The 13969-nt window shown below is 43.8% G+C and overlaps 1 protein-coding gene across 6 annotated transcripts in view; it reads right to left on the bottom strand.

Annotated features, from left to right (window-relative positions):
- tcerg1l (transcription elongation regulator 1 like) overlaps nucleotides 1-13969 on the bottom strand; it is a 28409-nt gene that overhangs the window by 12373 nt on the left and 2067 nt on the right. For 4 of the 6 annotated variants that reach the window (XM_046377307.1, XM_046377304.1, XM_046377309.1 and 1 more), the window contains exons 2-5: nucleotides 11740-11954; nucleotides 9384-9470; nucleotides 9144-9288; nucleotides 6131-6292 (exon numbers count right to left, since the gene is read on the bottom strand). In XM_046377307.1, coding sequence (XP_046233263.1) covers nucleotides 6131-6292; nucleotides 9144-9288; nucleotides 9384-9470; nucleotides 11740-11940 — 595 coding nt within the window. In that variant the 5' untranslated portion in view covers nucleotides 11941-11954. Of the gene's footprint in view, nucleotides 1-6130; nucleotides 6293-9143; nucleotides 9289-9383; nucleotides 9471-11739; nucleotides 11955-13533; nucleotides 13562-13969 lie in introns of those variants that run through there. The other 2 variants (XM_046377308.1, XM_046377305.1) reach the window with 2 other exon arrangements.

Genomic DNA, 13969 nt, shown 5'->3' with positions numbered 1-13969 from the left:
GTGCAGAGTCATCTGAGAACTTTTAGAGGACATAGCCGTCCGTGTTGTGTCTGACGTCTGCAGTATAAAGGGTGAAGAGGAAGGGGGACAGGACTGCCCTGGAGAGCCCCCACACTGCAGGTACGGAGATCAGACACACAGCCCTGGGCTCTCACAAATGGGGCCGGTTTGTAAGGTAGTCCAGGATCCAGTCTGTCAGGTCAGAGTCCACCCCTGCCATCTCCAGCTTGCCCCTCGCTGTATGGTGTTGAATGCACTGGAGAAGTCAAAGAATAAGATTCTCGCAGAGCTACCGGGCTTGTCCAGGTGAGAGAGAGTGCGATGAAGCAGGTAGGTGACCGCATCCTTCACTCCGATGCAAGCATGGTAGGTGAACTGCAGTGGATCCAGCGCTGAGCCCACCATAGGGCGGAGGTGGCCCAGGACCAGTCTCTCTAGTGTCTTCATCAGATGGGACGTGAGAGCCACAGGCCTAAAGCTGTCGAAGTCTTTAGCGTGCAGTGTCTTGGGCACTGGTACCACACAGGAGGTTTTCCAGAGCTGTGGTACCACCCTCAGCTCAAGGCTCAGGTTGAAGACATGCTCCATTACTCCACAAAGTTCATCTGCGCAGGACTTAAGGAGCCTGGCGCTGATGCAGTCTGGTCCAGGTGCCTTCCTGGCTGGGCCTCTCTGGTGTTGAGGGGCCAGGTGTGGTTCTCTGCCAGGTGGACATCAAGGAATTTGGTGCTGTTGACAATCTCCATGGAGGACCCACTGATGGTCAGCAGAGCATCAGCAGTCACCCTAATGTCTTCTGAAGTCAACAACAATCTCTTTTGTCTTGTCCACATTCAGAGGCAGTTTGTAGGCTCTGCACCAGACTTCTTGTCATTTCACCTCCTCTCTGTGTGCTGACTCATCATTACTTATGAGACCCACCAGGGTCGTGTCATCAGCGACCTTGATGATGTGGTTTGAGCTGTGAGCAGTCTTCTTTGGCATGGAAGTAATGGTAGTTGACTTCAAGCATGTGGGAATGATGGCACTGCTCAGGGAAATATTGAAGATGTCCCAGCAGGCCCAGCAGCTTTTTGCGAATTAACTCTGCATAGAGTTCTTACATCAGCTGTGACCAGACAGAGCACCTGGTCACAGGGAGAATGGGTAGCTTTCCTCACCACCACATTGTTCTGTGTCTCAAAGTGTGCATAGAGGTGGATCAGTGCAGAGATATCACTGTCACAGGCAGGTGCAGCCCCCTGAAGAGATGGTCTGGATAATCTGCCACATGCGCAGAGTGTCACCACTGTCCTCAGAGTGGCTGTTGATGCTCTGGGTTTATGCACTCTTTGCTCCTCTGATGGCTGGGGACACTTTGACCCTTGCTGTCCTTAGGGCTGTCCTGTCACCATTTCTGAATGCTGAATCTCTGGTCTTCAACAACTTAAACACCTCCACAGTCATCCACAGTTTCTGGTTGGGGAATGTAGTGATAATCTTGGCGACAGTCATGTCATCAGTGCACTTGCTGGTCATTTCTGACATGTATTCCTATTCGTGGGTAGAGTCGCCACTGATTGCAACTCCCTGAACATGTGCCAGTCAGTGTGCTCAAAACAATCCAGAAGAGCAGAGATGACTTCTGCTGGCCAGGGTTTCACCTGCTTCAGAACAGGTTTGACACATCTGATGAGCAGCCTGTATGCTGGAATTAGCATAACAGAGATGTGGTCTGAGTGTCTGAGGTGCAGGCTCTGCTCAGTAGCCAGGATTGTTTGTGTAAACAAGATCCAGGGCGCCCCTCTCATTGTATAGCCCACATCTGATGGAAATCAGGAAATTTTTAGAATGAAAATAAAAATTTAGAAGATGGATGGAAGGTAAGCATGCTGAATGGCTCCCTCCCCAGTATAGTCAAATATCAGGACTATAAACTGTTGTAATGTTATTCTGTAAAACCTGTATGTGTGTTGAAAATGAAAAGATGAATGGTCTGAAGAAGTTTACTTTCGTTAATTACATATTTTTTACGCTTATGTCGGCCACAAGTGTGGCTAGTTTTGGGTTACATGTGTGCTAGCTTCCCGGTTTCAGTCATTTGTCAGTTCGTGAACATACAGCGTTTCAGAGTAGATATTACAGAGTTGCTTTGTATGTGTATTATCTATAGGAATGTCTTTTTGTTATGTGGAAGGAGCGAAGCTGCCGGCATTAATCAGCAGCGGAGGTTGTGGAAAATAAACGTCGTGGTCTAAGCCACGATCAATTGCCACTATGTGTCCGGCTTGTCCCTCTGCATTACACCAGCACAACGAGTCTCTGGGTGCAGAGAGGCCTCAGAGGCAGTGCACGGGGGGTTACATAAACACTCAAGCCACCACCACAAGCCTCAGCGCACAGAGCAACATTTCTGTCAGACCATAACAAGCCCATCTAGTTGAATGGCAACAGCTGTAACGCAATAAAGTATTCCACAAAGATTATGAACAGAACCCGTGACAAAGGGGAACCCTGGTGGGGTCCAACCCTGACTGGGAAAAAGTTTGACTTACTGTCGGCAATACAAGCCAAGCTCTCATTCTGACAAGATAGAGATTGGATGGCCCATAGCAACAGGCCATCCACCCCTTATTCCTGGAGAACCCCCCACAGGATGCCTCGAGAGGCACGGTGGTAGGCCTTTTCCAAGTCCACAAAACAAATATGGACTCCCATGACCCCTCCAGCACCCTTGCGAGGCTGTAGAGGTGGTCCAGTGTTCCAGAGCCAGGGCGAAAATTGGATTGTTCATCTTGAATCCGAGGTTTGACTAACAGATGGACTCTCCTTTCCAGCACTCTGCCATAGACTCTGCAGTCTCAGACTGGGGAGTGAGATCTCTCTGTAGTTGGAACACACTCTGAAGGGGGACCACCACCCCGGTCTGCCACTCCAAAGGCACTGTCCCTGATGACCACGCAGTGTTGTTGAGGAAACTTCTCAACATCCTCAAGAACAAGTCACACCCCCTGCAGGCCACACTGGAAGAGCTATCAAACTCTTCAACTCAACCCCTTTCTCCACATAGGACAAAAACAATTTATCCTGCACCACAATTAACACTTTAAGATTGTATCCACACCTTATCTGTTGCCATTCTGTATCTGCCGTTATCTATTTATACCTCATGTATATACTCTGTTATTTTTTTTTATATATTACTCTGTTATGTTTATATTTTGTGTGAAAAATGACTTGCTACTTTTGTATGCTTCTTTGTATTGCAACCCTGGCACAACAAGTTCCTGCGGGATCAATAAAGTTCCTATCTTATCTTATGTTGCAGATGTCAGCCTACGTGACAGCCCTACAACATCCAGAGGCTTTAGGAACTCAGGACGGATCTCATCCAGCTGCGAGGCACCGCTGCTGCAGACGCGGTTAACTACCTCAGCGACTTCTGTCCGAGTGATGGGAGAGCCCCTCCCCGAGTCCTCCAGCTCTATTTCACTAAGATGAGACGAAACCACAACAACAACAATATAAAAACAACAAAATTGTCATCAACGAGAACAAGAATAAAAACAACAAGAACAACACCAACAACGCAACAATAACAACAAGACAACAACACATCCACTCAGAAACCAGATGCTGAGTTGCAGTCTAATACCCAGTGACTCCATCCACTTTGAAAGTGTGGAATTCCGTGAAAAAAAGCAAATGAGTCACAATGACAAACAAGTGAGCAGCAGTTTCAACTCAGTCAGTCTTAAATCCAGACTGCAGGATGACATGTCTACATTCACACCAACAACATCAAACTCAGACTGAATGACTGAACCACTCAGCTTCTCTGAAGCGCCCCCTTAAGGCCAAAGTACCCAACTGATCTCTGGTCAGTTTCATTTAAATATAACGTATATCACGTGTGTAACACACACACACACACAGTGTCAGTAAACCTACTGATCTCTCCAGAAACAGTTTGATAAAGTGACTCTATAAACTGAGGCCAGAGCTTTATTGAACACACACACACACACGGTTCTCCAGGGTGTAAATGGGTGTCTTCAGGGGGACAGCTCATAGCTCATCTTTACAGGATTCTGCTTTATATTGCAGACAGAAACACACACACACACACACACAATGTTCAGTCTGTATTGATAAGCAGCTGATTTATTGAAGAAGTTGAAATTGGGGTAATTGGCCAGAGAAGCCATTGACTGTGTGTGTGTGTGTGTGTGTGTGCACGCACACAGATTCCTGTCCTGCAGCTTTCAGTGTTTCCTGTTTCTCTTAGCTCTGTCAGTAGGGGGCAGCCTTTACTGACTCACCTGCACAGAGAGGCAGGTGTTTACTTGAAGCAGGTGATGAGATAAAAACACATATTGGGAGGTGAGGAGATGTGACCAGGTTTCCTGAACACTGAGCTTCTGAGAACAGTTTGAGTGGCTGATCTGGTGCTTTAACTGAGTCATGCATGTGAACATGGACATGTCTCATTGGTTTAATTTCCTGTTCACACAACATCTGGGTCCAGAATCTCAGGGTCAAAGAAAGCTTAAGTGCCAGCTTCTAAAGAGTTGTAATTCTGGGAAATGATCTGCTAAATGACTTAACTACGCTTTGCTTCTCAGGGAGCAACAACCTGATGTGTATCAGTGTAACCAAGAGAGCAAACAGGAAGTGTGCCAGCACATTATGGACACGAAGTGTGAACGGGAAGACATCAGCCAGTGGCGGTGATCAATGACCCTGCTAATCATTTCCATCATCACCCTGATCACTGATCAATAACACAGACAATGAACTCATCGGAACATTCAGCTCTGTCGGGTGTGTGTGTTTACATTTCTCAGAGGCATTGTTTATTCTTCTTCCCACAATCCCCTGCTTCTCTGATCCAAACGTATGTGTGTGTGTGTGTGTGTCTCTCTCTCTCTCTCTCTCTCTCTCTCTCTCACACACACACACACACATAACGCCAACAAACTAACAGAAGGTTCCAGATGCTTTTTGAGTGTGAACTTCTTTTCTTCTTTCTTTTTAAATTTTGGTCTAAACTGAGTTGTTTTAGATGACGAATTAAAACAGTAAAAGTAAGCAGATAACATCGATCACTTCCGTCACATACTGAAACAGATGTTAACATCACGCCTCTCTGATTGTGATCTTTTCTGGGCTGGATGTGCTCCCTGCTGCTGCTTCTCATTTGGTTTGTTTTCATGTTGCTCTCAGCCAGTTTATTTTCAATAATGGCACGCTGAGCTGCAGATTCGTCGCACTGCTGCAGGAAACTAAAGCAGCTACTGCGGCTGCAGAGCTCGGCTTTAACAGGCAGAGGAGATTAAACAGCAGAACTGAGGAGCAGATGAACAATAGCAAGACGAGGCCTGAGGACGAGATAAAGTCTGTCACACACAAATGTTCCATAATGTCCCACAATTCAATATCATGTGAACCCCCTGGATCAGGTGAAGGCCAGATTCATGCTGACATCATCAAAACTAATCTCTTTGTGTTTTTGAGCATGCTCAGTACTGTGAACCAGCAGCATCTTCCCCTTACCGGTTCTTGGAATACATGTGAAAGAAAACCAACTTGACCAGTTAAATCAGCTCACAGTTAAACCAGGTTTATGGTCCTCTGATGTGCAATGAGAAATACATGCAGAGAAACACGTGGAGCTCTCTGTCCTTGTCTTCATCTTTTACTTAAGTTGTGTCTGTGTCATCTCCAATCACTCAGCGCGGTCTAAAAAAAAACCAGTTCTGAAACCACAACAACTAAAGCCAAATCTAGAACTGCTAACTGCCTCACAACTGGACAAGTTCTGGGAACCTGATTCATCTCCCCTTCTGAAACAGAAAAACACGCTGAACTCTTTATTGATCCAGTACCGAAAGTAGTACCCGTTACCAGTGACGGACAGAACCGGAACCTGTTCATCCAGAAACAAAAAGACTCATTATTGCAAAGTAAAATAAAATCAGAAACATCTCGACTAGCGCAACTATGATGTTTTGATTGAACTTCTTCATCAGTTTCTTTTAGTGAACATGTTCACTTCTGAGGCTGACTGACTCAAAAACCTGATCACAGAGTTGACCCATAGCCTGCTATTGATCCAAATCACCTGACAATGACATTAAACAAGACTCACCTGTTGGAGTAGCAGCAGGGCAGTGGAGCAGGCGGAGAGGAGATGCGGAGAGGAGGTGCAGCGGGACGGTGGAGGAGGTGGAGAAGGAGGATGAAGTAGAGGGCGAGGAGAAGTCTTCTGGCTCGCTGTCTCTGGCCTTAATGGTGCCTCTTCTGACGCGTCCTGGACACAGACAGACACTTCAGCCTGTAACGTGTAACAACTGACCGACTGAAGAGACAAGCTTCAGCTGACTTTGTCTTCTGCTCTACATTTACAACTTTGATTACTTTATCACTTTTGACTGTGATCAGTCATGACACACACACACACACACACAGTAATGTGATCAGTCCGCCTCCACCTGTTTGCACTCCTTTCATGAAACACTGAGCCAAATCTGTTGACTGCAGCATCACACTGACAACAACACAACATCTGTGTTCAAACTACACGATCACAGTGTTTTAATAATCTGAAGCTCATGTTTACTCACTTTCTCATCTGAAGCGTCTGCAACACGTTTACTGCAACATCACATACTGCATCACACTGCACTGTGATATACTGTGATATACAGTACAATGTGTATGTGCAATGAGATGTATGTTTGTACATATAACAGCATAAGGAACAGACATGAAGGCAGAGCTGCCATTCCTGCGTCTGCAACATAAAGTATAAAAAATTAGACTATGCTCATCAAAACACTGGACTTTGCTGCATGTCAATGGCATTTCAAATGAAGTGTGGGGTCTCTCATATAATCTTTTTGTTATTAAATTATATTTTATTTTATTTATGTAATTCAGTAACATTACTGCCACGTTGCAGACAGGTTATTTTGTTACTGACAGCAGTGTTGTCACCTGTTGCTACTTAAGTGAAAGCTGATATTTTGGAACATGTGTGTAGGATAATACTACAGTGTTTGTTAAATCTGAAACTTAGTCCAAAGCTTAGGAGTCAAACACCATCCAAACACACACACTGCTGAAAGCAGGTTGCCAATCACAGAGCTCAGTTGCTGAACACCCACTCATGTTTGTGTCTCACTGCCAAGAACATCACTGCAGCTGCAACACACAGACAGAAATCATTCGAGAACACACATGCTGAGGTGTTCGAGTACCCAGTGAAAGGCTCCGTCGAGGTGGATTATTATCTCTACGTGAACATCAGACCCTTACTGTCTCTGTGTCAACACCAGCCTGTTCCTAACACGTCCCCAGATCTCAGTCCGATCCATGGAGGCTCCATCTCAGCACCCACAGGATCCAAATCAGCCATACAGCACCGCTACTCATTTGATTGATGTGGAAAAGTTCATTCTTATTACATTACATATGTTATAAATGGAATTATAGATATTAAAAAAAAACCTCAGTGCTGACTTATCAAAATTTAATTATTGATGAGTTGGTTTCAAAATGAAATTTCAGAATCAGAATACTTTATTGATCCCTGGGGGAATTTGGGTTTCAGGTATCTGAAAAACGATTGCAACTAGTGAAAAGTATATTCATATTAGAAAAAGTTATGCTTGAAATATCTTTAAATCCTTTTATACCTTTTCTGAATTTTAGACAAAAATAATTTCCACCAGTCAGAACTTTATTGTGGAAATCTTCAATGATATACATATGCATCTGAAATAAATACATTAAACTGTTAGCATTAGTTGGATATTCATGAGGCAGACATGGCTGGTGGTACAGTGGTTAGCAGCGTCACCTGTGGAGTGTGTTTGTTCTCCCCAGGTCTGCATGTGGTCTCTCCAGGTGCTCCAGTCTCCTCCCACAGTTCAAAACACATGTAGGTTAGGTTGACTGATGACTTGATTGCTGTACATGTCCTGGAGAAGTATAGGTCTTGAAGAAGTACAGGTTCTGGAGGATTGGGTTCCAATCCTGACACAATTCACTTGTCAGTCAGTGGACTGAAGTCACACACTGATCCAGAGTCTGATGTGTGCCTACGCCCCCTGGTGAAATGGCACCCCCCTCCCTCTTTGGCATTTCACCACAAAGGTTCATGTTTGTCCAGAATTTCAAAAAATACAGATCCCAGAACCTAACATGTAGGACAAACTGTAACCTCCACTAGTGGAAACTAAACTGCTAGCAGTCCACCTTACTGATAAAATGTTAAAAAGGTTTGCCACAGTAGGCTGTTCTGTGCACCAGCCTGATAGACTGATGATTTCCTCACCATCTGAATTCTCACGTCGGTCACCCTCGGAGTTCACCTGGTTGAGAGTGCACTTCATGTACAACAAAAGATTGAGTCCTTGGTGGCGGCCCAGTTTGGCCTCTCTTCTCCCTCTGACAGCTGCTCACCTCATGTTTCATCTGTAGATCCAATTTGTCCTGTCTAGTCTTCTGATTTCATCTTTAAAAAGTCTGACCGTGTGCCCACTTGTTCTACCTGAAGCACATCATCTAAGTATCGTCTAAATATCAACATCTTTTGTTTTTTTTTACTTTTAACATTTTGGGTGCATGTAATGAATTTCACAGAGAGAATTTGAAACTTTTAATTTGTGCCACACTGAAGCCCTTCCTATTGTTATGTAACTGTTTATGCATTCATTCTTCATTTATCTTTTTGTAGTACAGACTTGCTGAAGACATCATGACTGCTTTTATTTGTTGTGTTGTGGTTTTCAGTCCTATTTTACATGCAGACCATTTTCATCTGTAACTGTGCTGAAAACCTGAGACAAATCAGTCCTGACAAACTGTAAACTGAAGAGAAACTGAGTTTCTGCCAGAAATCATCTACAACATGAACACACACCCACGCTCACCAAATAAAAACAAATTTAATCTCTAGAAGCCTCCAACTACATCTGAATGTCTTCTTAAACAAATGAACAGAGAGGCTTTGGAGGGAAAACACATGACTGAATGACATGTTTCCCCAACATGGTGTGTTTTCAGAGGCGTGACCGAATCAGCATCCACGTGCATAAGGATTAAGAAGGAAAACCAGGCAACACACAACCATTTCCATTTAAATAGACTCTCCTTACCTGAGAATCGAGAGGGAGATAGCAGTAGGCTAGTCCGGAGGGCATGTCCTCCCGGCCGTTGAATGATCCGATTGGTTAGGAGAAGGGGCTTGTCTCTCCTCTGGAACACACCCACTTCCTCTGGTGATATCCAGCTTTCAGCTATCTGTAAACATTTTAGCAGATTAGCGTCATGCAAGTGTGTGTGTGTGTGTGTGTGTGTGTGTGTGTGTGTGTCTGGGCTTTTGTATGTGTGTATACCTTGGGGAGAGGATGAAGAGGATGAAGAGCTGACGAGCAATAGAACGGAGGGAGGAGAGGAACAACTTCAACAGCTGGACGTTCCCACTGAACAGAACACACAGCAGGAACAACAGTCTGAAGGCATCACAATGTTAATCTGATAGGTTCTCCTCTGTGTGTCACCTGTACAGAGACACAGACAAGCTAGAACCACATGAAGAACCAGTAGATCAGGACACCTCCTTCACTACCACAATGACTTCAGGTTGGAAGGAGTGGAGGGTTCAGGAGGCAGATCCTGCTGATCATCCTCACTCTGACAGACTGATGAAGGCCCAGCAGATACACACCATTTGCCTGTCTCACAAGGCTGCTGCTGCAGCTAAAAGGCTGATTACACATTGATTAGTCTGTTGGTCTTTATCACAGATCATATTCAATCAACAAAAAATTATTTCACTTTGATCAAACCTGTCCTTCAGTATGGGACAGGGTCAGACCTGAATGCAGGTCTTCAGTCTGATGTTTCAGTGTTCTGTATAGAGTTGAGCATCTCAGAGCTCTGCAGGGTGCAGCTGTCAGGAACAGGAGGCACCAAGTGGTGAAATAAATAAAACTTAGTAATGTATACCATCAGCCATGTTCAGTCCTCTCCCTCTTTATTCACACCAACTGTACTGCTTTCAGCTGCAACATGTTTTATATTCCTCACAGCTTTCTGTTATAACAACCTGGACTGAAGGAGACGGCCTGTGATTGGCCCATCACAGCGGAAAACTTTTTCGTGTGAACACACACAGAGCCTGAAGCAGAAAGCAGGCGTTAACAAAGAAAGCTGATAGCCACCATCGCGATACTTTGACTGTGGCTTAGGTTTTGTTTTGTCGAGCCAGCCCATACCGTGGAAGCCTGGCTACGTCGAACCTGCTCTGTAGTGGACTTGGACCCCAGGAACCTCTGACAGGATAATACTGGTTTACTTCAACTCTGCTTTAAATACCATCCAGCTCTGCTGCAGGATAAGCTGCCCCAGCTGAGTCTCCACCTGCGGCAGGACTGCTGACTTCCTGTCTCTCTCAACCTGCAGCAGGACCACTGACTTCCTGTCTGCCTCCCCTGGGAAACAAACCTGCAGAATCTTAGTCAGCAGAAGGAGCAAAAGACTGCATGAAAGTTTCTCTGTGGCTGCGCTGCTGAGATAACTGGTGTGTGCCACCCTGACAGGACTTTGACAACATAAAGGACTTAAAGAGCCAGTAGAACAGGTGGACAGAGATCAGTCCTCTCAGAGACTCTGCCCAATCACATCCCACTTTTGTCCCTGCTGTGTCCACTCTCAGTTGTGATGAAGATGTGAAGATGAAGCATCCGACAGTAAAGAAAGCAGACGACAATCTGCTCTCTGATCATCATCTTCATATTTCAAAAGATTCTTTCAACAAGGTGAATGGGTTTCAGAGTTACATTATTAGAATAAAATAAACTTAATCTGTCAACAAAAATGGTTCATTACATTCAAATCCACATCTGACTCTAAATGTATGAGCACATGAATTCACAAACCCAACATGATGAAGTCAGACCAATTTGCAGTCAAGGCTTCAGGTCTGTCTGTGACTTCTCTGTAAAGATTTGAGGAGTTTAATGTCAGCTGATTCAGTTTTCATTAGTTGGACAAAGAAACAAAACACTTTGATCAGACAGTCTGCTGATAAGATGTTAAACTGTATCACCAGAGTTCTGCAGAAAGAAATAAAGAGGCTGCTTGAGATAATTAACACGGCACCAATAATTAACAGACTATTATTCACTTTGCCCTCGGGGATCATTAAAGTTTCATCTTATCTCCAGACTGCAGACGAGGCTGAATTCACTTTAGATCAGACTGGAGACACAACGTGAGGACTGACACACCAAATCAAATCATTTAAACATCACAGATTTTATCACAAACAGACTGAAGCAGGTTCAGTCTAAACCACCACATGGTTTTTACACATTTTACAACATAAACAGACTCACAAGATGAGGGGAGCATTCAGATCCAGCAGACCTCAGACCCAAGGACAAGCAGTATTAATTTATTGAAAATAACAAAAACTCGACCACAGAAGACAAACTGAGCAGATGACTCAAAACTGAACTCAAAGTGGAATGAGGTGCAGGTGGAGAGATGAGTGGGGACACACAGATGACAGACGAAGCAAGAGGAGCTGATAGGCTGAGGAGGAGACCACACCCACTGAGAACCATGGAGGAAATTGTTCAGGGCACAAATGCACAAATGTTAGCCTTCACAACACGTCTTCAAATTCCACAGGTAACAAATAAAATAGTATGTGTTATCTGCACCAGGTGTGTGTGTGTGTGTTACCTGCACCAGGTGTGTGTGTTCAGGTATCCACACAGCTGGGGGATAGAAGACAAGAGGGGGTGTGGCCTGGTATGTTGCTGCTGACCAACTGGCTAACCACAGCCAGTGGGAGGCGGGGTCACTGTTGACAGACAGCCAGGGTGTTGTAGTGTTTACCATGCCAACGGGCTGACCTTTAAACTGTGAGACTGGCAGCATCATGATGACATCACCTCCTGACAAACCGACAGACAGACAGACAGCCTAGTCAGGTCAAATTGTGACCTGCTGAAGCACCAACAGCAGTATTTCTTTCTTGTTTCGTTAGCTTCACAACAAATACCCAGCATGCATTTCACAGAAAAACCTGACAGCCCAGAGGCTCTTAAAATGTCTTTAAAATGAATTAAATTTGAAAGTGAAGTGATTCAAATAGTGTTAAACACACTGAGAAGAGGCGACTCATCAGTCTGGATCAGGAAAAATATCCTAACTAAAACTTCTTAAATATGGCATGAAAACATAATTCTTTAACTACAGAAAATTAAACAAAAGTTAAAAACAAACAAAAACAAGTTTTTGTCATCAGCTTAAACAATCAATTTGTCTTCAGGAAATACAGCAGTACAATGTTAGTACTACATCAGTACCTTTCCCGAACGGCGCAGTACCATCAGTACTAAGTCAAAGCTGCCACCACTTAAACGCAATACATTATTAAGACTGCATCACTTCCAACACCTCCAAAATTCATAATAAATGCCACAAAAACTACAAAAAAAAAAACCCACCAATACTTCATCAGTATTACCAGAAGAACAAAACATGAACGTGAGGCTTCAGGCTGAGCTCAGATGGAGGTAAGACCAGCATCTCGTTTGTCACTGGGGAACCAGCTGACACCTCATTGGTTCCACTGGTCCCAGTGACATGACACCAGCGCTCTTAATATTTATTGTTTGGAAGAATTAATTAATGATTATAATAAGAAAGAAAGAAAGTGACATATTTTGTCATTGGAGGGAACTCACTCCAATGAAATTTGTGCTCTGCATTTAACCCACCCAAGTGACGTGCACACACACAGCAAACCCGGGGCAGTGGGCGACCACGTGCAGCGCCCGGGGAGCAGTGGGGGTTAGGTACCTTGCTCAAGGGTACCTCAGCCATGGACATGGATCCACCGGTTACGGGTCCGACACCCTAACCGCTGATCCACGACTGCCTAATAATAACAATAATGGTTTGTATTAATTGTTTTCTGGGTTCTCTGAAACATTTGAGCTCTCAAATATCTAATCTGTCAACAAAAACATCCACAGTAAAAGCTCACTGATTAAACACTTGAAAACTGTTGGTTAAAGTGTGGTGTCTCTGTAGATCCACTCTGAGTTTGTGCTTTTCCCATCTGATCGATCAATCAAAGAACTTTACAACACAAGATAATGTTCAGAGAGGAAAGTGCAACTCCTGACTTCAATCCAGTACTAAGCTTTAAAACACAAAGTGTGCTGACCTGAGACCTTTTGGTTGTCATTCAGACATTCCTCCATACTGCTCTTGACTACAGCAATAAGAAGCTCTCAGTTTCCTACCAGATCTTCTTCAACCAGAAGAAGATTCAACCAACTTTGACTCTGGTGTACCTCAAAGTTCGACTCTTGGTCGTCTTGCCTTGTGTGGAGAACATACCGTGAACATGCCAATTAAATCTGTTTATTAAAGTAATAAATATTCTCTAGAGCCATGTGTATAATTGTCCATTTTTGACTACTTTTGATTTTACCTTTATATTTCAGCTTAAAAATGGTTTACCTTGCCTTGTCATTTTCACACTGGACCTAAAAATCACACAAAAAATATAAAATTCGAGTGGGGAAAAAGTTTGATTTTTTACTGTGAAAACCACAAACATGTTTAATGAACCACTTTTATAACTTAGAATGCAAATATAAATTGTAAATTTCAAAAAACTATGTGCAAATTTAGCAAACAAGTGATTTACAACTAATAACCTTTAAATGCAGGAAATGCCTCAGGCGTTTTTTTGTACAAATATTTACTACTTTTTACAACACAATCAGGTGTCACAATAAAATACACCACAAGTTATTTGTGTCACTCCAAAAACTACACACTAAACACATTTCACTACACACTAACTAACTAACTATACACTCTAAAGCCCAAACACGCTAAATGTCAAATATCTCAAATCTCAAAACGCGCTATATGGCCATCGCAATCTGGT

The sequence above is a fragment of the Scatophagus argus genome, chromosome 21 (assembly GCF_020382885.2).
Source record: "Scatophagus argus isolate fScaArg1 chromosome 21, fScaArg1.pri, whole genome shotgun sequence".
Taxonomy (NCBI): domain Eukaryota; kingdom Metazoa; phylum Chordata; class Actinopteri; family Scatophagidae; genus Scatophagus; species Scatophagus argus.
Note: the sequence above shows the minus strand (reverse complement) of the source record. Positions and strands in the feature narration are given on the sequence as shown.